The 24,756-nt window shown below is 39.4% G+C and overlaps 1 protein-coding gene and 1 long non-coding RNA gene across 2 annotated transcripts in view; both read left to right on the forward strand.

The window, feature by feature from the left end:
• The first annotated feature begins 12,423 nt into the window (after window positions 1–12,423).
• Window positions 12,424–24,756, forward strand: part of Commd1 (copper metabolism domain containing 1) — a 165,726-nt gene continuing 153,393 nt past the window's right edge. Inside the window, exon 1 of the mRNA XM_020175020.2 lies at window positions 12,424–12,659. Within this exon, the coding sequence (XP_020030609.1) occupies window positions 12,483–12,659 (177 nt within the window). The 5' untranslated portion in view covers window positions 12,424–12,482. The remainder of the gene's footprint in view (window positions 12,660–24,756) is intronic.
• Window positions 12,672–18,456, forward strand: LOC141414819 (uncharacterized). Its single transcript, XR_012439701.1, has 2 exons — window positions 12,672–14,354; window positions 17,558–18,456. It is a non-coding gene; the product is annotated as an uncharacterized lncRNA (long non-coding RNA).

Consider the following 24,756-nt stretch of genomic DNA (forward strand, 5'->3'; position numbering starts at 1 on the left):
CATTGGGAAGGACAAGAGGGAACGCATTGGCTAGTGATGACATACATACCCTAAATGGACCAATAGCACAGAGATACACCAGCTTCCCTTCAACCAGGAAATAAAATCCTTATAAAAACCACTAGACAGAGAGCCTCTAGGGCTCAGCCTTTCTGAGACCCCTCCTGTACTGGTGTTTCTTCTCTCTTTTTCTTGTCTGCTTGAATAAAACTCAGCTTTTCCTCTCTGCTTAAGTAAGGCTCTGCTCTCTTGTTCACCCTGTTGTCTGTGATTTTCATTCTTCGATTGCGAGAGACAAAGTTCCCCGGGCACTACTGTGCCACACCTGAGACCAGATACTGCAACGCTAAGATTTGAACTCAGGGTCTCACGCTTGCTAGGTAGGCTCTCTACCACCTGAGCCATGCCCCCTACCTTTTTTTTTTTTTTTCCGGTACTGGGGCTTGAACTCAGGGCCTTCACCTTGAGCCACTCTGCCAGCCCTATTTTCGTGATGGGATTTTTGAGATAGGGTCTCACGAACTATTTGCCCTGGCTGGCTTCGAACCGCAATCCTCCTGATTTCTGCCTCCTGGGTAGCTAGGATTACAGGCATGAGCCACCGGCACCTGGCACCTGTGCCCTTTTTGTTTCAGTTATTTTCAGATATGGTCGTGTACTTTTTGCCTGGGACTGACCTTGGTCCCTGATCTTCCTACTTACATCCTCTGAGTAGATGGGATTACAGATGTATACCAGCATGTCTGTTGGTTGAGATTGGGATCTTAACTTTTTCACCTGGGCTGGCCTTGAACCACAATCCTTCTGATCTATGCCTCTGGAGTAGCTGGGATTACAGGCATTTGCCATCATGCCCAGCCTTACTGGCTAATTTAAGATGATTATTTTGAATTCCTTTTTAGGTAACTTATACATCACTGTTGCTTTGGGGTTCGTTTCTAGAGCTTAATTAACTTCTGTCTTTGTCCATTTGTGCTGCCATAATAGAATACTTGAGACTGAGTAATTTATGAGGATCATAACTTATTCTTTCTATTCTTTTGGCTGGAAATCCAAGATCAAGGGGCCAGCATCTGATGATGACCTTATTGCTGCAACCTCACCTGGTAGAAGGTGCAAGGGCAGGAGAGGGATGGACTTTGTGCCCTCACATGGCAGAAGAGCAAATGAGAGTGAGCCTATTCCTGCATGCTTTGTAGACAGTGGCACTGATGGACAGTTTTGCCTTCATGAACTAAACACTCCCCCAAAGATACCCCCCCGCCCCAGCCAACACTGTTGAGTTGGGGAATGACTTTCCACCACATAAATTTTGGAGGAGACAAAAACATTTCTTTGGTGGTGTCGTGTTTGCCTGGTTCTTTGTCATCCATATAACCCTGCGGTGGTGTCTGTATTGAGGTAACAAACACCAATTCTACTCTTTACAGGCTGGTTTCAGCAGGAAAAGGTCTTGTTTGGCCCCTGGGCTGGTGGGATTGCCCCTGGAATTGCAGTCAAGTGATGTTGGAGTGGGGTCATGTGGCTGCTGCTGGACCTGGGTCAGAATGGAGACCTGAGGCAGGATGGATCAGGGACACGGAGGCACGAGAAACAGAAGTCAGGAACTCAGAGGCAAACACTGTATTAATGAATGCCTTCATTAAAAGCACACAGACATTGACTTCTTTGCTTTAAGCCTTACACTCCCTCAATAAGCTGCAACATTTAGTAATAAGGAAAAAAAAAGAGGGAAAAAAGAGCAGTTCTTCTTTGACTTTCCCCATTTACCCAAATGATTAGTGCTCTCTGAAAACTGAGCAAGGATAAAAACCACTTGGGAAAATGGACATTTTTGATCACAAAAGTGTTTGCAAAGGAAAATATTTATCTCAGGGATGGATACCTAGAGATGATGGGGCATTGTAAATAATGTACAATATAAGACTAATCGGAATTGTCACTACGAATCCCCCCCATAATGAATATATCCTAATAAAAAATTTATAATAATAATAAAAAAGGATGGACACCTGTCTTGAGGTGAGCATATGGCAGAATCCATCCTTTGTTTAAAGGGATGTTCAGATATCTATGTCATAATGACCCAAGTTTAATAAACGGACTAACCTTGATATCTCTGTGCTCAACTGGTAAACAGCAAGAATGATTGAATATACCAGGTGTTCATAACAAAGGGAAACACTTATCTGAAGACAAATTTGAGCCAAACCCAAACCTGTGTTTTTACCATAAATACTCTTGATGGTAGACCACACACTGTACCTGTTATCAAATGTGCTCACATCCATGTCTGAGTCGTGTAATATTTATCTTTGCTTTGCTTTACTAATAAATTTTCTTGTTTTCTATCTGGATGTGTCCAAAAATTCTTTTTGCAGCATCACAAACTTGGTACCCCAGGGCCAGGTGGAGGCCTCCTTCCTTTTGGAGACCTGCTTCCTAGAGCCTCACTGGTTCTGATAACAGATTTATTGTGGGATCTGCAAATGAGTGGGCCTGTTAATAGGGGCTCTTGTAGGTGTGGACTCTGTATGATCACTGGATAGACTGGGCTGCCCCAGGATCTTGGTCAGTAGGGCTGATGCTGGGGTAAGGGTCTACTTCAAGGTCTGCAGACAGTAGGCCTGTTACCAGCTGCATGGACTGGTGTGGCTTCCTCCAGGTCACTGGTAAGGCTCCTGTTGGGTAGCTAGGTGGGTCTCTGGGCAGGTAGTACTGGTTCGTGACCACAGATGAGAGTCCCAGGGCTGTTCAGGTCCACAACCGAGACTCAAGTCTGTGGGCCTGGCTCCTGAAGCAAGGGTTTTTAATTATGTGCTTAAATTTTCCATTAAAAAGTTTTGTTGTTGTTTGTTTTAGCCAGGCACCAGTGGCTCATACCTGTAGTTCTAGCTACTTGGGAGGCTGAGATCCAGAGGAATGTAATTCGAGGTCAGCCTCTGGGGGAGAAATTGTGAGCCTCATCCCAACAGAAAAAGCTGGGGGGAAGCAGCACATGCCTGCCGTCCCAGCTTGCGGAAGCATAACTAGGAGGATCATATCTATGCCAGCCCGGGCAAAAAGCAACACACCATTTCAAAAATAGCCAGAGTTAAAAAGGATTGGGGGCATGCTTCAAGCAGTAGAGTGTCTGCCTAGCAAGTGGAATCTCTCAGTTTAAACCACAGTATTGCCAAAAACAAACAAACAACACTTTTTTCAAGCTTGAATACTTAATAAGACAGCAAGATTAGCTTCCTCCAATAATTTTACATTTTTCCAAAATCAATCTTATTTTCTAAATCTTTGAGTCTGAATTTGAGTTAGAATTTTTTTTCCTTTTTTTTTAATTTTTTTATTTTTCAAGACAGGGTCTCACTGTGTACCCCAGGCTAGCCTAACACTTGAAATTCTCCTGCCTCAACTTTCTGAGTGCTGAGATTACAGGAGTATGCCACAACACTCAGGTTTAAAATATTTTTTAAATGACATGTTGGTTTTGTTCTATGGAAGTTTCATTCCAAGTGTTTGCTGTAATACCTGTTTTGATTAACACAGCTCATAGAAGAATAAAACAACACAGAAGAAATGAGGAAGAGAGCCCACAAATAAACTGAGTCTCCCATAGACACTGAACTGTCATCTACTCACTCACCTTTTGCTTTTCCCTCTCTTCTAATTTTAGGTCCTTTATCCCAAGAATCCATTTCAAGCACTGGAATTGTAGCTTAGCAGTAGAATGCTTGCCTAGCAGGCACATGTCCCTGAGTTCAATTAGCACCACTGTAAAAAAATCAATTTCATATTCTCCATCCTCACCGTCACTGTCCTGGATCAGACCCACATCCTACTCTAATTGATTATTTCAGATAACCTTTTAACAAGCTTTTGGCTTCTCCCTCTGCTTCTCCAGTTCATTTGTTTTAGACAAACAAGCTGGCCTCCTTCCTCAGAACCTGAATGCTGGGATTACAGGTGTGGAACCTGAATGCTGGGATTACAGGTGTGAACCACCATGCTTGGCTCTGGCATTTAAAAAAAACTCAAATCAGTCTTGTTATTGCTATCCTGCTTAACTCTATAGTGACTATTAAAGTAGTTCTGCCATATTGATTATTTTGAGTTAAAAGCACTCAAAAACAGGGAATACAAGAAGAGTACTCTGCCCTTTCTTTTTCTTCCTAAAAGTGGGAGATAAAACTCCCACACGAAAGTGTCTTCTCCCAAACCATACAAGGCATCAGGAGAAGAGAAACCTGCATAAATGAACCCTGCTAAAGTAACCCTTATCTTCCCTTCCCAAGGCACGTTCTTTGTCTTCTTACATTTTTACAACTACCACTCTTTGCCCAACCTTAGCAAATATTTGCCTGGTTCAAACTGCTTGCTTTCTTTTTTGGGGGTTTGAGCTCAGGGCCTTGCTTTCTAGGTAGGAACTCCAACACTTGAGCCACACCCCCAACCCTTTTTTGCTTTAGTTACTTTCTGCATAGGGTCTGAAGCTTTTGTTCAGGCCAGTCTCAGACCAAGATCCTCCTACCTGTTCCTCCCAGGTAGCTGGGATTACAGATGTGAACAACCATATCTAGCTCTCAAACTGCTTCTTTGAGTTTTCATTTCCTCACGAAGTCTCACTGTCATGTAGAACTTAAGTTAATGCTGGGAAAACTGGTTAGCAGTCTGCAAAAAACTGAAACTAGATCCATGTATATCACCCTATACCAAGATTAACTCAAAATGGATCAAGGATCTTAATATCAGACCACAAACTCTAAAGTTGATACAGGAAAGAGTAGGAAATACTCTGGAGTTAGTAGGTATAGGTAAGAACTTTCTCAATGAAACCCCAGCAGCACAGCAACTAAGAGATAGCATAGATAAATGGGACCTCATAAAGCTAAAAAGCTTCTGTTCATCAAAAGAAATGGTCTCTAAACTGAAGAGAACACCCACAGAGTGGGAGAAAATATTTGCCAGCTACACATCAGACAAAGGACTGATAACCAGAATATATAGGGAACTTAAAAAACTAAATTCTCCCAAAACTAATGAACCAATAAAGAAATGGGCAAGTGAACTAAACAGAACTTTCTCAAAAGAAGAAATTCAAATGGCCAAAAAACACATGGAAAAATGCTCACCATCTCTAGCAATAAAGGAAATGCAAATTAAAAGCACACTAAGATTCCACCTCACCCCTGTTACAATAGCCATCATCAGCAACACCACCAACAACAGGTGTTGGCGAGGATGCGGGGGAAAAAGGAACCCTCTTACACTGTTGGTGGGAATGTAGACTAGTACAACCACTCTGGAAAAAAATTTGGAGGCTACTTAAAAAGCTAGACATCGATCTACCATTTGATCCAGCAATACCACTCTTGGGGATATACCCAAAAGACTGTGACACAGGTTACTCCAGAGGCACCTGCATACCCATGTTTATTGCGGCACTATTCACAATAGCCAAGTTATGGAAACAGCCAAGATGCCCCACCACTGACGAATGGATTAAGAAAATGTGGTATCTATACACAATGGAATATTATGCAGCCATGAAGAAGAACGAAATGTTATCATTCACTGGTAAATGGATGGAATTGGAGAACATCATTCTGAGTGAGGTTAGCCTGGCTCAAAAGACCAAAAATCGTATGTTCTCCCTCATATGTGGACATTAGATCAAGGGCAAACACAACAATGGGATTGGACTATGAGCACATGATAAAAGCGAGAGCACACAAGGAAGGGGTGAGGATAGGTAAGACACCTAAAAAATTAGCTAGCATTTGATGCCCTTAACGCAGAGAAACTAAAGCAGATACCTTAAAAGCAACTGAGGCCAATAGGAAAAGGGGACCAGGAACTAGAGAAAAGGTTAGATCAAAAAGAATTAACCTAGAAGGTAACACCCACGCACAGGAAATCAATGTGAGTCAACTGCCTGTATAGCTATCCTTATCTCAACCAGCAAAAACCCTTGTTCCTTCCTATTATTGCTTATACTCTCTCTACAACAAAATTAGAAATAAGGGCAAAATAGTTTCTGCTGGGTATTGAGGGGGTGGGGGGGAGAGGAAGGGGGCGGAGTGGGTGGTAAGGGAGGGGGTGGGGGCAGGGGGGAGAAATGAACCAAGCCTTGTATGCACATATGAATAATAAAAGAAAAAAAAAAAGAAAGTAGGACAAATGTAAAAAAAAAAACAAAACTTAAGTTAAATAAATTTGTGGCTGGTTGTGGTGGTCCCAGCTACTTGGGAGGCAGAGATAGGAGGATTGTGGTGTTGTGTGTTGATGTCAAGGGTCCTTGCCTTCACTAGCCAAAGAATTGGCTTGTGAGCCAGCAAATTGACTCAAGGGATGACAAGGTTAGCACACAAGTAGGATTTATTAGAGAGAAAGGAAAAGTGCCCTTAGAGACGGACAGGGAGCCCAGAAAATCAGTAGCCCTCTGTCGTTCATGGTGGGGGGGAGGGGTGGGGGGAGGGGGGGTTAATTTGGTCGTTTTTGTTGGAGAGGGGAGTTAGGAGTCAGGTGGAGTGGCCTTTTGACGTATCTTTGTAAAAACACACTCTAGGGGAGGGGAGGTACAGGAGTCAAGAGTGGAGTGGTGTCTTAATACATCTCTACAAGAATATATACACAGTGCTGCGAAAGCCTCCTGCTTATCAGACTTGTGACATTTTGAGGCATCCCCAGGGGGCCGTGACTTGTGAAGCCACCTGTCCCTTTACAGGATATGGGGCCCACAGTGCTCACATGGGGGATGGGGGCACTGGCTCATTTTGTCTTCTGATCCCCAAGATCCAACAGTGGCTTGAGGCTACCCTGGGCAAAAGCAAGATCCTATGGAATAATAATGAAAGCAAATGGGTTGGGGGGCGTGGCTCAAATGGTAGAGGAGAAGTCACGGGTTCATATCCCAGTATAGCCAAAAAATTGTATATTTTCTCTTGTTAATCTAAGTTTGTTACAGAGCTTCACCAAGAATTTAGGATGAGCAAGGGAAAGATTTTTCCTTCTCTACACTACCCAGTGGCCAAGTATAAAAGTTGGCATTACGCACCAGCCATCCTTGTCCATCTTTTCAGACTCATTACCCTAGGCTCCTGGCTTTACTGTATAGGTATAGATGCGTCAACACAACACTCTCTTTTTTTTTTTTTTTCTCCTCTGGTACTGGGGTTTGGATCAGGGCTCAGCACTTTTGAGATGGGCGCTCTACCACTTGAGCCATACCCCAGCCTACACCAGTCTGTTTTGTGCCTCCATATATAAGGACCTGCTGTTTCTTCATTCTACTTCTTTGACCTACTCAAGCTGAGTTCATCAATTTCTTTTCTTCACCACCCATCTGATAGCTACTTCTAAGTACTAAGTGATAAGAATTCTAAGTTCATTGTATTCTAATCATATGTTTACATACAATCTCCCTTTCCCAGAATGTAAGATTTTAAGGCAGGGGCTGTGTTTCATTTTTCCATCTTCTAGAGCCTAGCAAAATGGCTGGAACTAAACTCTCAACTTCTGTCTGTTGAGTGGCTGGTGGAGTGGAGACTGAATGATAACAAAGGCTGATTAGAAAAGGTAGAAATGGGATGGGGGGCAGGGCAAGTTTCTTGCCCTTGTTGACATTATTTCAGTTCACATTTTATGTTTATTTATTTATATTTTATCTTTTTTTTTTTTTTCTTAACTGTTCTGGGGCTTGAACTCAGGGCCTTGCACTTGTTAGGCCACTTGAGGGCCTAGCAAGGGATTAACTCCACCAGCCCCACCCTTTATATTTTAATGTTTATAAAATCACTCAGGTCACCTGCCTGGGATCAGGTGCATAGTGGAAGTTAGAATGGAAACCTGTGTGGCCACAGTGGAAGGGAAACTGTTTACCGGGAGGCTTGCTAGTTAGGTGTGTTGTTTTTCCTGTGAGTATAAATTTCACGGTCTGTTCCTTCTTGTTGTGATGCCTACACCTATTCTCTTAATAGGTCTGTGCCCAGGTTTGCTATCGATAAAACCTTGTGTTTTGAAATTTAATAAAAGTTAATTTTGTATTTTGAGTCTTTTGTTTGAAAGGCATTTAAAAAAATGCAGCTGGAGCCAGGCAACTGTGGCTCACACCTATATTCATAGCTACTCAGGAGGCAGAGATCAGGAGGATCACGGTTCGAAGCCAGCCCGGGGAAATAGTTCGTGAGACCCTATCTCAAAAAACCCTTCCTAAAAAAGGACTGGTGGAGGTGGAGGTTTTGAGTTCAAGTCCCAGTACCGCAAAAAAAAAAAAAAAAAAAAAAAAAGCAGCTGGGACCAACCTCTAACAGTAGCATTGACAATAGCAGCCCCTAGTGGCACAGGAATGAATTTCTTTTATTGTTCACCTGGGTGTTTTGGGACTTGTTGGCGAGGCAGGCAGGCAGTGATAGGTGACAGAATATGCCACCTCCAAATATGTCACTTTGGCATCAGAATTATTTTAATTTAAAAGTACTTAAAAAACAAAAGTTGCCAGATGGGTAATCAGACTCCTTTTTCTTCCTTGAAGCAGGAGATAAAACCATCATACAGAAGATGTTCTCCCCATTCCAGAAGGAAAGAGTCTTCTCAAGGACAAGAACTTGAGACTAAAAAGTTCTGTGCAAACAGATCTTATAAATTAATGACTTTCCCGGCTTCTGGAGGGGCTCAAGGGGAAAGAGTACCTGCCTAGCAAGTATGAGGCCCTGAGTTCAAACCCCAGTCACTCTTTCTTCAACCTAATACAAAAGCATTTAGGATTTGTCACTTGTGTGGCTCTTCATTTCCTCATGAGGGCTCCCATGTCATGCAAAACTTATATTAAATAAGTGTACACTTTTCTCCTATTAATCTGTCTTATATCAGTTTAATTATTAGGCCAGCAGAAAAACACTAAGAGGATAAAATTAAAAATTTGCCTCTCCTACTTATATTTGAATAAGAGTTAAATAATGATAGTGAGGTATAAATAATTTATTTCTTGTGAAGGTTAATTAGAACTGGGATTGCTGAAGAGTTCTTAGGGCTCATGGAAAGAGTTCATAGAAAGACATCAGAGGGGTAAATTAACCCACAGAGACTGTACACTACATTTGATGTGTACTTGCATTTTGGGGAGAAGGTATCTGAGGTTTTATTAGAAACCAAAAGCATCTTATGATAACAAAAAGTTTAAGAACCATTATTTAAAGCTCACAGCTTGTCTCTATCAGGTAGAACACATTAAAACCTTTTCATATTAAACTTATTGAAAACTTTTCATTAAAAGAATTTTGAGCCAGGCTTGGTGGTATATAACTATGATCCTAGTACTCGGGAGGCTGAGATAGGAGGATGTGGGATATATAGCAAGACTCTGACTCAAAATTTTTTTCAAAAAATTATAGTACATACTACTTATTTAATATTTTCATTGAATAACTTTTTTTTGGTGGGAGTGGTGTTTGAATTGCTGCTTTGCATTTGCAATGCAGGTGCTCTACCACTTGATCCACACCTCCAAGTCCATTTTGCCCTGGTTATTTTGGAGATGGGGGTCTCATGAACTGTTTTCCTGTGCTAGTCTTTTACCTGGATCCTCCTGATCTCAGCCTCCCAAGTAGCTAGGATTACAGGCATGAGCCACTAGCACCTGATTTTTTTGGATAATTTTTTTATTACAACTGCATTGCATGTATACTGCAGGCATTTAGAAAAACCAGGTAAACAGAAAGAAGCAAATAAAAACTATCCTCAGGTACTGGAAAATATACACTATAGCCATGTTGGTGAATAACTTTCCGGACTTTGCTTTTGTATTAGGTTGAACAAAGAGTGATTAGGGTTTGAACTTGAGGTGCATATTTTAATACAGGTGAACATTAACATTTCTAATATAAAAAGAGCACTTAGAAATCACTTAAGTGACAGAAACCCTTATAGAAAATGGACAAAGAACTAGGAAGAAATACCAGGACCCAATAGTTATATCTAAGTAAGAATTCAGTCTCAAAATTTAAGAAATACAAATTAAACAATAGGGCAGTATTTTTTCATTATTAGATGGCAAACATTATAAAGAATAATATGGCTACAACCTTTTTGATGAATAATTTGGAAGTTAAGTGTTTTATGAATTTTTTTCTTGCAGTACTGGGTACTGAACCCAGGACCTTGCACATGCTAGTCAGGCACTCTACCACTTGAGCCACATTCCCAGCATGCTGCTTTTTTCTACTTGCCACCCTTTTATTACTTTTCCTCTTCCATCATCTATTCTCTGCAACTTCTGTAAGGACAATCAACACAAATGCATAGTTTATCTTTAGGTTTGCTCTTCTCAGAGCCATGAAAGTGTCTGAATTTGCCTTTTAGAAAATTAATTCCCCTATGGAAAGAAATAGCTCATATCTTTTCTGTTACAAAGAATACCTCTTGCCTGAAGGCAACATTTCCTAAAACATCTGGTAGCACTGCCTTGAAAGGTGCACTTTAGTTGTCACATTAATGGAAGATGAGGAATAGTACAGGTTGGACAGAGGCCAGGGATATAACACATCCAGCCATGCAGGGAACATACTGTGAAGGTGAAAAACCTGTTTGTTATTGTTTGAACCTAAAACTCAACTCCATTTTACATATAAATACAATGAAGTTTTTTTTACCTTGGCTAGAATATGTATACAAAATGTTCTAGGTTTTCAATTACTGTGTAAAGTGAGGAAAGAATATTTTATTTTTTCCTTTTTTTGGTAAAAGGTACAAACCTTGGCTGGGCGCTGGTGGCTTACACCTGTAGCCCTAGCTACTCAGGAGGCAGAAATTAGGAGGATCAGGTTCAAAGCCATCCAGGGCAAATAGTTCTCAAGACCCTATCTGGAAAATACTCAACATGAAAAAGGACTGTTGGAGTGGCTTGAGTGGTAGAGCCCCTGCCTTAGTAAGTGTGAAGTCCTGAGTTCAAACCCCAATGCTTCCCCAGAAGAAGAAAGAACAAAAAAGTTACCAATCTTTCTTACATTTCAGGTATCAGTTACCAACAACTTCTCTTTCTTGTTGTTAACAGTATTGCATACCTGTATTAATTTGCCTTCATAGAAGTCATAGGATGTTTTTATTTGCTTATTTATTACAAATTATAACAGGATTGGATTGGACACAGCTGGAATGTTGGAGTTTGGGGAAAGAAAACACTCTACTTCTCTATCAGTTTTTATATTGATCTTTGACCTAATTAAAAAAAATCTAGTAGCCCTTCTTTGTACATTGTTAGTCAAATCATTAATGTAATATAAGTTATCAAGAAATGAGTGTTTTGTCTTTAATATGGGGAATCTTTTTCATTTAAAACAAATTCGCTGAGGCTGGGAATGTAGTTCACTGTAGAGAGCTTGCCTAGCATAGGCAAAGTCCAGATTAGGTTCCCACTACTGCAAAAACAAAACAAAATAAATCCCAGCCCCTCCATACACATCTTTTGTAAAAGTCACTGATTCAAACACATTTCCTTGAAAAAAAAAAAAGACCCAGGCATTTGGCAATTTCATATATGTTCTAGTTACCTACCTAGTGTAATTGTGCTTAAAGACACAAATGGTGCAACCATCACCAACCACTGTCTGCATCCAGAACATTTTCATCACCCCAAAATAAACCTTATACCCATTAAGTCATTTCTCACTTCCCACTCCAGCCCCTGGCAGCTATTACTTTCTGTCTCTATGGATTTGCTTATTCCAGACATTTCATATAAATGGGATTGTCCAATATCTGGCCTTTTGTGTCAGGCTTCTTTCATTTAGTATGTTTTTAAGGTTCACCCATGTTGTAACATGTACCAGTACTCCATTCCTTTTTTTGACTGAACAGTAAGTTGATGTTTTATAATTATGTGGGTAGGAAGTTATTTATGCATTTCACTTCGGGATTGAAAGGCAATGACAAAATATTTGTTATAGAAAGGAACTTTGGATCAGAGCCACTGATCTATCTGGAAAGACAAGATAGATGTATAGAAAGAGGCAACAATGCAAGCAAACGAATTATGTTGTCAGAAGACAGTTAAATATTTTTGGGTCAAGGGTCCACGGGTAAAGATTTGCAGCAATTAGATCTGAGTGGTAGGTCCTGTTAATAGGTTGGCAAATCTTGGAATGAGATACAGCCATTCAAGAGTTAAACTGCACCCTTATAGGATGTTACTCCATCTTAAGTGATCGCCACCCAGCGATCTTTCCTTTGAGTGGGCTCTGGGGTGATGGAGGAAATCAGCGGACGCAATGGAAGTCGATGAATTTGCCGGGGGTGGCATCTCAAGGGGGCGGGTTTTTCCGCGCAAACCCGGACACAGCCAACACCACCCCCTGGAAGAGCATGTTCTCGGCGTTCCCGGCGAGGTTTTACCGGGCTATTTTGGCCTGTATCGGCCCCGGTGGCCCGACGCGCTCAGCTGTCGAGGGCGTAGCCTTCGGGAGGCGTGCCCGGCGGGGGCGTGGCTTCCGCTGACCATGGCGGGCGAGCTTGAGGGCAGCAAGGCGCTGAGTGGGCTACTGAGCGGACTGGCGCAGGACGCTTTCCATGGGCACCCAGGCATCACAGAGGAGCTGCTGCGGAGCCAGCTCTATCCCGAGGTGCCACCCGAGGAGTTCCGCCCCTTCTTGGCGAAGATGAGGGGGATTCTTAAGGTATTGCTCTGCCCTGCCACCTCGGCCGCGGAGCCCAGCCCCTTCCCCGTGCCTCAGACTCGCTCCCAGTGCTGGGTCTGAAGGATTTCATTTCCTCTTCTCCTGGGCTCCTGCAGACCTGAGGTGCTCGCTCTGTCGCCCCTTCTCTTTTTCCCCGACAGTGACCCCTTTCTGCTGAAGATTTAAGGCATCTTTTCTGTTTGTTGCATTCCAAGTTCCCTCGGCGGTTCTGTGGACCCCGGACTTTGTAAAATTGAGCGAGCTGCCTGCTTTCCCGCGTCTTGGAAGTTGGGGTCGTTAGAGGAGTCATTGCTTGTGGGATAAAAACACTTCAGTAGTCAATGTTGCTAGTCAAGAATGCATCGAGTGCTAAAGTTACTTTAGAGATAGACTCTGAGAGTAATGATTTTGTGGGCTTCCTGTGTGTTAGGAACTGAACTAGAAGTTTTACATGTTACTGCATTTGTTTCTTGGGAAAACATGGTGCACTCCCATTTTCAAGATTAGGAAATAGGCCGGGCGCCGGTGGTCACGCCTGTAATCCTAGTTACTCAGGAGGCAGAGAGTAGGAGGATCGCAGTTCCAAGACAGCCCTGGCAAATAGTACATGAGACCCTATCTCGAAAAAAGTCCATCACAAAAAAGGCGGTGAAGTGGCTCAAGGTGTGGACCCCGAGTTCAAAGCTCAGTATTGGGGGGGGAAAAAAAAGATTAGGAAACAGATTCAGAGAGTCTAAATAGCCTCAAGTCACATTCTAAGTGAAGTCAATGAAGTTTCAAAACTTGATATCCCCCACCACCGTGCTGAGATTGAACCCAGCCCTTCTGTGTCTAAGCATGCACTTTACCTCTAAACTACACTACCACCCTCTTGTGTTTTTTTAAAAAACTGCTTTTGCCTATAGCGTTTGAATACAGGGGGGAAGAAAAGAAAAGCAGTTACCTCACAGAAAGCAAAGGGATTGTCTCATGGAAATTCTAAGAAAAAAAAGATTTTTTTTTGGCAGTACTGGAGTTTGAAGTCAGGACTTCTGCTTGGTAGGCAGGTGCTCTACCTATTGAACCATGTCCCCTGTAAGTAATTTTAGTTGAGGTCATATTCTCCTGTTGACTGCCTTCTGTTTCTATCAGATCTTATTTTTCACATAATCAGAGGTTTTCTAGAAAATTTGATAGGCTATCAGGGTTTTTGAGGTGTCTACTAGGCCCACAGGGAGGAGGACAAGGGACCACAGGCCAAGAAGGTCAGCACATGGCTAGGCAGTGTCTTAGGGTCTCTAAACATTGGGAGCTGCATCTCCTCTCTAGGTGGATTCTTTGTCTTATTATGAAATAGAATCTGCCAGATCTCCAGAACCATAGTGCTTGAAAATGGTCTCTTTGATTTTCTTTTAAATACATTGCTCAGTAATATCTAGGATAATTAAGTTTTCTGAGTGGTCCTGGGTTGTAAAGCTGGGGTGGTTCTGTTAGCATTGAGAATAGGCAACAGAAGATTTGCCTGTGCCTGGCAGCACAGGCTTTGTGTGGTATATTGGCCTGAGGAACCAAGGGAGAAAGCCTTTGACTTAGGCTGAAGCTATGAGCCCAGGGTGACATCTTTTTTTTTTTCTTAACACAGGAAGGAGGCCATCACTTCATTTATTGAGGAAGTTTCAACATTTTTTACATACATGCACAATACTTACACACAAAGTAAGTATTGTGATAATGTACTTTCACTGAATCATAATTTGCAAAAAATGCATAAAATGAAAATTCAACACATGAAAAAGTGTATTTCAGGGATAGATTATGGGCATTTGCATGGAGGTAGTCCATAAAAGTGGGCTGACTTTCTTGATCATTCACTATATTTTGAATGATTTTATCACAATTAATAGCTGCTCTCACTGTTTTCCTAGGGCATGACTTTTCTCTGAAAATAGGTCACATTTATTTTCTACATGATGGATCTCCCTGCTAGTCCACTCAGACTCATATAATGCTTTGTCAGGTACCTAGGTATTCACTCTGCTTGACATGATGCAGCTCTCCTGCATTCAGTCAAAAACTACACCAATCCCTTCCCCCAAATTCAGCTTGCTTTCTCTCTCTGTTTTTTTGAGACATGGCCTTCTTTTCTTTTTTCGTCTTTTTTTTTGAGGCATGGTCTTGATATGACATCTGGATTTTAATCTTCATTTACCTTGTAAGTAACACTGAAGATTAAATGTCTTTATAATTTGTATGGAAACATAAAAGGCAAGCATGACTTTTAAACAAAAAAAAAAAGCTTCGAGCAGAGACAGAAGGCCAATCTGCAGTAAGAGGGAAAATGCACAAATACACGTTGCAAGCATGCTGTAGTATTTGTAAATAGAAGTATGAGTAAGCAACTATAGGAAGAAAAGAGGTATTCCTTGTGGGAAGCTTCTTCAAGCTGCCATTTTTGCAGCTCTTGAAGAAAGTGAAGACTTTTAGAGTGAGATAAGGGGCAGCCATATAGGAAGTTAAGAAACTATTAGCGGTAGAAGAGGAAAATATAGAATATGTTCAGGAAATGGTGAATAGTTCAATTTTTATTTACTTATTTTGTTTTTTGTAGTACTGGGGATTGAACTCAGGGCTTTGCAAATGTTAGGCAAACACTCTACCACTTGAGCTACAACCCAGCCCATAATAATATGTGGGTACCAATAAGGAGTGCTGGTGGAGGAGGCAAGAAAAAGTGAAACATTTATTGCTTTAATCTGCTTTTAAGCAGGATATACACTTTGACATGTAAATGACAGTGGTGTTCATGCCTTTCAGTCATCTATAGATTCCTGGTCTGTGACCAAATCAAAAAAGAAGAGGGACAACAGGAGAAGGAGGAAAGGATGGAGGGGATATGTAACCTCCAGCAGGGAATCTAGTGGGCACACTTGTTGACAGCCTCCTTTTTTTGTGTGTGGTGCTGGGGATTGAACCTAGGGTCTTGTGCATGGGAGGCAAGCATGCTGTTGTTAAGCTAAACTGCTTGCCCTGTTAATAGCTTCCTTATTGCCTGGCAGTATGTTTTGTAGTCTGTGTTTCAGGTTCAAGTGCTCCCTGAACTGCAGCCTTTGTCTCTAATTTTCACATTGTGTCTGAGTATTATGTACTGACTTCTATAGTTTTAGAGTGTAGCCCTCCTACTCACCTTGGATGAGGCATTGACCCTCTCTAGGTTTGCCTGTTAGTCGCAAAAGTAGACACCTTGACTGCTTGTAGATATGTGAAGCAGGCCGTTCACTTGCTCTAGTTTTTATTTTTGGGTAGCTTTTGAGGAACAATGAAATCAACAAATTGGATGTGGTATGTTTAGTGTGGGAGATGATATCCTATGAATATAGTAGTACCTTGCTTGCTATACTGTCACTTTCTTCTTTTTGTTTTTTTTTTTTTTTTGAGATAGGGATTTGGCCTTGATCTCTAGGTCCTCCTGCTCCAAATTCCCAAGTGCTGGAATTATAGATGTGTGCCACCATGCCTGGCATAGACTGCTATTTTTATCTAATTTTTTGCTCACATTTATAATTTCAACTTCTTGTATGTATGAGTTTTCATACTCTGTTACTTGCTGTTGCTCTTAAACTTGTGGCGGGCTTCTTAATTCTCATTTACTTGAACTTTAGAAAATGATCTTAACTGTGAGGATAGAGTACCTTTTGTTCACTTATGTTTTTAATTTACTACTGTCCTTTGTTAGTGATAATTTTGTATGTCCTTGCTGGTATTTCCTAGTACTTAAAAAATTAATAAAAATTGCACTTTTATCTATAATTAATACACTCCTGTTCTCAGTTGTGCCAATCAAAAGTTCGCTCATTTTAATTTTCCTTTTTAATTTGAATTAAAAATATGTTTAGATCCTGCAGAGATACATGCAGTTTATGGATTGGCCTTTTTGTTCCACTCCTGCTGTATAGTCTAATTTTCTGCACAGCTATTAGTAATCCTTTTTTAATTTAAAAACATTTTTAAAAATATTTTTTGGAAGTCTTGCCCTGTTGTCCAGGCTGTCCTTGAATTTGTGATTTTCCTGCTTCAGTCACCCAAGTAGCTGGGATTACAGGTGTGCACTATCATACCTGGCCTCATGATCCTTTTGAAATGTACATCACAGATAGGAGGGTGGCTCAAGTGGTAGGGCATCTGCCTAGTAAGTTCAAAGCCATGAGTTCAAACCCCATTACACCAAAAAAAAGTACATCATACCTCTGTACTCTCCTGCTTTCATTCATTTTGTGTTCATTGCTTCACATCACACTTAGAATAAAATCCATTCCTTCTACCGTAAGTCTACAAGTTCTTATGTGATCTCACCCTTACCTATTTCTCTGATCTTATTTTCTCATTTCTAGCATGCAATCCTCTTGTCTTTATTTATGCATATTAGATACTTTCTGAACCTTCTTCAAGGGCCTTTGCAGATGCTTTTCCACACACTTACAAAAGTGTAGCTTCCTGCTATACTTTTCTTCATGCTTAACACTTACATTATGTGCTTATTAATTGTCTATTTGTTGACTTCAGTGTAAGCATTAAGAGAGCAAGACTTTATTATTTTCTTCTTTATCCTTAGTACTTTTTCTGACATGTAAAAAATTTGTAGTGAATGAATGGATGGTGCTTAAATGCATAGCTGGCCACAGTGGTACAGGCCTGTAGTTCCAGCTATTTGGGAGGTTGAGACAGGAGGATCTTTTGCACTTAGGAGCTCAAGGCCAGTCTAAGCAACATAGAAGGAATATGTATACCACTTCTATATGGGGAAAGCTGGAAAATGTAGTACTCTAAATTCGGGGCAGCAAACTGTGGCCCATGGGACTAATTTGGCCTGGTGCCTGTCAATTTTTCTCTGGGCCTTGATATTTTTTTGTTTTGTTTTTCAGTGGTGGAGCTCAAACCCAGGACCTTGGATACACAGACAAGCGTTCTGTTCTACTAGAGTGATACCCCCCACAGTACCCAGTTTTACAAATGAAGTTTATTTTAACACAGCCACATGTACATTCATTTACATGTCTATAACAGCTTTAACCACTATTACAGAGTTGAGTGTTTAAATACCATGTGGCATTTAAATACCATGTGGCATTTAAAGCCCCAACTTTACCACCTGAACATTTATATAAAAAGTGTGTTAACCTTTTATATATGTACCCCATATATCTGTTATGTTTATATATGTTTATATATGTACCCCAAATATCTGTTCTTAGACTCATATATTTGGCAGTACATATGTAAATTATGTTTAGAAGTTGGTTACTTGATAGATACCTAAAAAAAAAACTCACTTGTTCTTAAGACTTATGAAATCTGTGATAAAAAAGTAACCATTGATGTTTTTGTAGTACTGTGTGTTCCTAGTAAGACATGGATAGAATTTATATTTGAAAATTTTGTTCATATCCAAAGAGTATAAAATTTACATTAATAAATACATAAATAAATGTAATAAAATTGACAAAATTTAATGTTTAAGCCTGATAATCAAATGAAAAATATAGTCATATGGAAACTAGTTTAAACTTTATAGAAAATAACTTATCAGTAACATGATGTTAAGAATTTATAATAGTAAAAGTAATGGGGCTGGAGCTGTGGCTCAAGCAGTAGAGCCATCCGCCTTACAAGTGTGAAATCCTGAGTTCAAACCCCAGTATTGCCAAAAAAAAAAAAAAACCAAAACAAAACCCAAAGACTAAGAAATATTTTAACACTTGCTTCTATCAACTATTAAAGCCATGAAAATTTGTGATTTTGAAAATTAAATTGAGTTACCACATATCTTTCCCTTGTCAATTTTTGTGTCTCTTACGATATCATCTGAAGGATTTTGGGTATTATTATTAGTATTCTTTTTGCCAGCCATGCTGAGAATGAGTGTTTTTGTGTTTGTATGTTACAGGGTCTTGTTATGTTGCCAAAAGTTGGTCTTGAATTTCTGGGGTGAAATGATCCTCTGCCTCAGTCTCCTGAGTAACTGTGTCTACAGGCATGCATCACTGAACCAATCTGTTTTGTTTTTTAACAAAGCTCTAGCCACCTGTATGCTTTCCCTATTAATTTTATTATAAACATTACTTAACTATATTAAAAATAGAGAAATTTGAGATGTGTAAAAATATGTATAATACTAGTGCTGACATAACCAGATACATTTGTGCATTTATTCATCTCACAAATGTTAATTAAACATGTTAACTATATGCCATGCACTGGGCTTAGAATATAGCAGTCAACATTAGAGCTGTGTCTCTGTTTTGTGAAGCATGTAATTTCCTGGAGAATATAAACATTAAAGACAATAGTTATAGGTAGAGGAATTTCTAGTCCAACTCTATAATAGTAATGAAAAAAGGGAAAAGAGGGCTGTGGCTCAAATGGCAGAGTGCCTGCCTACCAAGTGCAAGGCCCTGAGTTCAGACCCTAGTACTGCCAAAAAAGGGACTGGAGGAAGAATATGAAAAAGAGAGGCTTACTTATTGGACTGAAAGAAAATGTTAGAACAGTATGAAACTAGTTTTCCTTGCCCTTATTGTCTATCTGTGGTCCCAGGGTGGGGTTTCTCATAAATAAGATTGACTAGGGTCATGATAATGTCTTTAACTTGTGGGACCTCATTTTAAGTTTCTTTGGGCCAGATTCAGTCTTTCATGCTTTTTTTTTTTTTTTTGGGAGGACTGAGGTTTGAACTCAGGGCTTTGTGCATATAAAGCAGGCACTTGCAAAGCAGGTATTATTTCACTTGAGCTACACCTGCAGTCTATTTCGCTGTGGTTATTTTGGAGATGGGGTCTTCTGAAGTATTTCCCTGAGCTGGCTTTGAACCTCCATCCTTCCTACCTCAGCTTCCCAAGTAGCTAGGATTACAGGTGTGGGTCACCGGTACCCAACTCAGATTCAGCCTTAAAGTGTCACCTGAAGAGGCCAAGATGTGCTCTACAGCATTCCCATCTTCTCTCCCTGGGGCTCCGCTCTTAAGAGATTCTAAATCATGTTCTCAAGTAGTTCCTTAAGGAAGAGTATATGGAGGCTGGAGGTGTGGTGCAAGTAGTAGATCGCCTCCTAGCAAGTGCAAGGTCCCTAAATTCAAACATTGGTACCACCAAAAAGAAAAAAAAAAATGGAGTATGGGAAGTAATTATTTTCTTTTAAAGTCTTACAAAGTGTTTTCATTCTAGTCTCATTCTTAATTGGCTGATAATGTATTTCTATGCTGTGAAATAATTGACTTATGATTTTGTGTGTGTGTGTGGTACTGGGATGGAACCCAGGGCCTTGTGCATGCTAGGCAAACACTTAACCACTGAGCTATATCCCCAGCCCCCAATTCACAATTTTGAAGGTATTGTTTCATTGAATGTGACCTTTCTCTCTCTGAAAGCTTAGGATTTTCTTGTTATCTTTTGTTTCCTTGACATTGTTGTGTGACTTGATTTCATTATTCAGTCCTCTGTGTGTCTTTTCAATCTGTAGACTCATGACCTTTAGTTCTGGGAAAAGTTGTACAGTCAGCCCTCTGTATACTTATGTTCTTCAATCAAGGATTTAAGCAATTGTGGAAAAAATTTTGTACAAAAAATTTTGTCTGTACTGAATATGTACAGACTGTGTTTTGGTCATTATCCACTAATCCACACAGTGTAACAACCATGTACTTAGCATTACATTGTGTTAGATATGATAAATAATCTAGAGGCAATTTAAAGTTTTATGTGTAAGTTGCATGCAAATACTATGCCATTTTATATAAGGGACTTGAGTATCTCTGGTGGGTCCTGGAACTAATTACCCACCGATGTGTAGAGATGAATTTATTGCTACTATAATTTCTTACCTTGTTTGTATTACTTTTCTTTGTATTCTGATTTTTTTTAAGTGTTAGACCTTTTAGGCTGAATCCTTTAATTTTATTGGTTTTGTTTTTTTTCTTGCACTTTTTTTGGTGGGGGTTGGAGGCAGTACTGGGGTTTGAACTCAGGGTTTTTTCCACCCTTTTACTTGAATTTTTCATTTGATCATGTTTTTAATTTTTAGAGTTCTGTTTTCATATGAACAAAATATTATGTTTAACCAACAGTCTCTTCTCTCTTTTCAAACAAAAGGGACAAGCAGGCACTCTATTGCTTGAGCTACTCCTCTAGTCCATTTTGCTCTGATTATTTTGGAAATGAGGTCTCAGAAACTATTTGCCTGGGCTTACGTTGAACCTCAGTCCTCCTGATTTCAGCCTCCCAAGTAGCTAGGATTATAGGCAGGAGCCATTGGTGCCCAGCTTGACTGAGATTTTTAAAATTATTAATCGATTGGCTTTGTGAGGCAGGGACCTGCTGTGTAGCCCAGGCAGGGCCTTGAACTTGAGATCCCCTCAGCCTCTTGAGTACTGGTATTACAGGGGTGTGCTAACACGCCTGGCTCCTTCTTTTTTTATGCTATTCTTAAGTATTAGAAATTTAGTCTAGTTGTACTTAGGACTGGTGAAAGCTCTTTATAGAGACCTTTGATGAACTTTATATTGCTAAGATATTTTGGGACATGGTGTAGATAGAAGAGGTTTTGTGCCTGTCAAACAATACAGGACTTAAATCTTTTTAATATTCTAATAATTTAATGTTTTGCTTGCACAATTTGACTCTCATTTCTAAATACCTGGAACATTTTGTGGAAAGTATTTATAATAAACACTGAAGTTTAAAATTGCATTTGGCATCATATTTCCATTAAAGATTTTTTTAATCATGAAAGAATATCAGCTTCTGTTTTGAGATTTATCTTATAGAATGTATTGAGTTCCTCTTTCTTGTGAAAAATCCAGAATGTTTTTTAACATTGAGAATTTTTGTCTTTACAAGAGGTTTTGCATTTACTGTATAATGTAGAAATATTTTACTATGTAAGATAATGTTTTACCTATTACTTATAAATGAAGAAAAATGTGTAATGCAGTGATTTTTAAAAAATAATTTAGAGTCAATTTAAGAATGAATTTTTACTCTTACATTTTGAATAGAATAATAAGATATTAACTTTAGTATAAAATATTGGTCTTAAAATGTTTATATTAGGGAACATAAATAAAAGAGACTTCCTAATGATTGACCTGTTACATTTTTAAGTCTGAACTATCAGCAGTAATTCTGTTTTTATACTGTAGATGGCAGTAGAATATTGACATGCTAATGTACTCATAAAATATACTAGGAGCTGCATAATGTTTAAATGTTTTCTTTCCCAGGAATGTTCTAGTTTGGAAAATGCTTAAAAGATGGCTACTCAACAATTAGAATTTCTTATCCTAAAAGAAGTCTAAATATTTGGCTTGATATTTCGAATTTAGAAATACTATTTTCTGGAAATTTTAAAGTTCTATAAACAGATTTTTTTGTTATGGTCCTCTAGTTTTTTTATGACTCAGTTTTGCTAATTTCATTGAATGTTTTTGAAAATTTAGCTAATAATTCATGAGATGTATTCCTAATCCTTTGAAAGATTGGCAGCTGTTTGGTATTACTTTTTATGCCATTGAATAACCCAGTTGGGTTTGCAGAATATTTTAAAAGAGTTAAATGACCTGTAGTGAGGTATTCTGTAGGTTTTCTTTTTTCTTTTTCTTTCTTTTTTAGTTTAGGGGGAAAATACATATTAATTAATGTACTTTTGGTTCTCCTTTTCTCAAAACAACTGTTCTGGGCATGAAAACTTGACTTGAGTTAAAGTAGTGCCTGCATAAGGAGATTTTTTTTTTTTTTTAGCGTGAAATACATGTTTATTTATTTTAAGAACTGTGGAGAAAGGAAGGTGGCACATGATAACAACTGGTACAATTATGATCATCATTGTTATCATTCCTTTTTTTTTAAAGAGGAGTTTATAATTTTATTTTTTATTTTAAATTTTTATTTTTTTATTATTCATATGTGCATACAATGCTTGGGTCATTTCTCTCCCCTGCCCCCACCCCCTCCCTTACCACCCACTCCACCCCCTCCCTCTCCCCCCCACCCCCTCAATACCCAGCAGAAACTATTTTGCCCTTATCTCTAATTTTGTTGAAGAGAGAGTATAAGCAATAATAGGAAGGAACAAGGGTTTTTGCTGGTTGAGATAAGGATAGCTATACAGGGAGTTGACTCATATTGATTTCTTGTGAGTGTGTGTTACCTTCTAGGTTAATTCTTTTTGATCTAAACTTTTCTCTAGTTCCTGGTCCCCTTTTCCTATTGGCCTCAGTTGCTTTTAAGGTATCTGCTTTAGTTTCTCTGTGTTGAGGGCAACAAATGCTAGCTAATTTTTTAGGCATCTTACCTATCCTCACCCCTCCCTTGTGTGCTCTCGCTTTTATCATATACTCAAAGTCCAATCCCCTTGTTGTGTTTGCCCTTGATCTAATGTCCGCATATGAGGGAGAACATACGATTTTTGGTCTTTTGGGCCAGGCTAACCTCACTCAGAATGATGTTCTCCAATTCCATCCATTTACCAGTGAATGATAACATTTTGTTCTTCTTCGTGGCTGCATAGAATTCCATTGTGTATAGATACCGCATTTTCTTAATCCATTCGTCAGTGGTGGGGCATCTTGGCTGTTTCCATAACTTGGCTATTATGAATAGTGCTGCAATAAACATGGGTGTGCAGGTGCCTCTGGAGTAACCTGTGTCACAGTCTTTTGGGTATATCCCAAGAGTGGTATTGCTGGATCAAATGGTAGATCAATGTTTAGCTTTTTAAGTAGCCTCCAAATTTTTTTCCAGAGTACTTGTACTAGTTTACATTCCCACCAACAGTGTAAGAGGGTTCCTTTCCCTCCCCCCTGCCTCCCCCCCATCCTCGCCAACACCTGTGGTGTTGCTAATGATGGCTATTCTAACAGGAGTGAGGTGGAATCTTAGTGTGCTTTTAATTTGCATTTCCTTTATTGCTAGAGATGGTGAGCATTTTTTCCTGTGTTTTTTGGCCATTTGAATTTCTTCTTTTGAGAAAGTTCTGTTTAGTTCACTTGCCCATTTCTTTATTGGTTCATTAGTTTTGGGAGAATTTAGTTTTTTAAGTTCCCTCTATATTCTGGTTATCAGTCCTTTGTCTGATGTGTAGCTGGCAAATATTTTCTCCCACTCTGTGGGTGTTCTCTTCAGTTTAGAGACCATTTCTTTTGATGAACAGAAGCTTTTTAGCTTTATGAAGTCCCATTTATCTGTGCTATCTCTTAGTTGCTGTGCTGCTGGGGTTTCATTGAGAAAGTTCTTACCTATACCTACTAACTCCAGAGTATTTCCTACTCTTTCCTGTATCAACTTTAGAGTTTGTGGTCTGATATTAAGATCCTTGATCCATTTTGAGTTAATCTTGGTATAGGGTGATATACATGGATCTAGTTTCAGTTTTTTGCAGACTGCTAACCAGTTTTCCCAACAGTTTTTGTTGAAAAGGCTGCTTTTTCTCCATCGTATATTTTTAGCTCCTTTGTCAAAGACAAGTTGGTTATAGTTGTGTGGCTTCATATCTGGGTCCTCTGTTCTGTTCCACTGGTCTTCATGTCTGTTTTTGTGCCAGTACCATGCTGTTTTTATGGTTATTGCTTTGTAATATAGTTTGAAGTCAGGTATTGTGATACCTCCAGCATTGTTCTTTTGACTGAGTATTGCCTTGGCTATTTGTGGCCTCCTGTGTTTCCATATAAATTTAACGGTGGATTTTTCAATCTCTTTAATGAATGTCATTGGAATTTTGATGGAAATTGCACTAAACATGTAGATTACTTTTGGCAGTATAGACATTTTTACTATATTGATATTGATTCTACCAATCCATGAGCATAGGAGATCTCTCCACTTTCTATAGTCTTCGTCAATCTCTTTCTTCAGAAGTTTATAGTTTTCCTTGTAGAGGTCGTTCACATCTTTTGTTAGGTTTACACCTAGGTATTTGATTTTTTTTGAGGCTATTATAAATGGAATTGTTTTCATATATTCTTTTTCAGTTTGTTCATTATTAGTGTATAGAAATGCTAATGATTTTTCTGTGTTGATTTTATATCCTGCTACCTTGCTGTAGCTATTGATGATGTCTAGAAGCTTCTGAG

Source organism: Castor canadensis, chromosome 12 (assembly GCF_047511655.1).
Source record: "Castor canadensis chromosome 12, mCasCan1.hap1v2, whole genome shotgun sequence".
NCBI classification, from domain to species: Eukaryota; Metazoa; Chordata; class Mammalia; order Rodentia; family Castoridae; genus Castor; species Castor canadensis.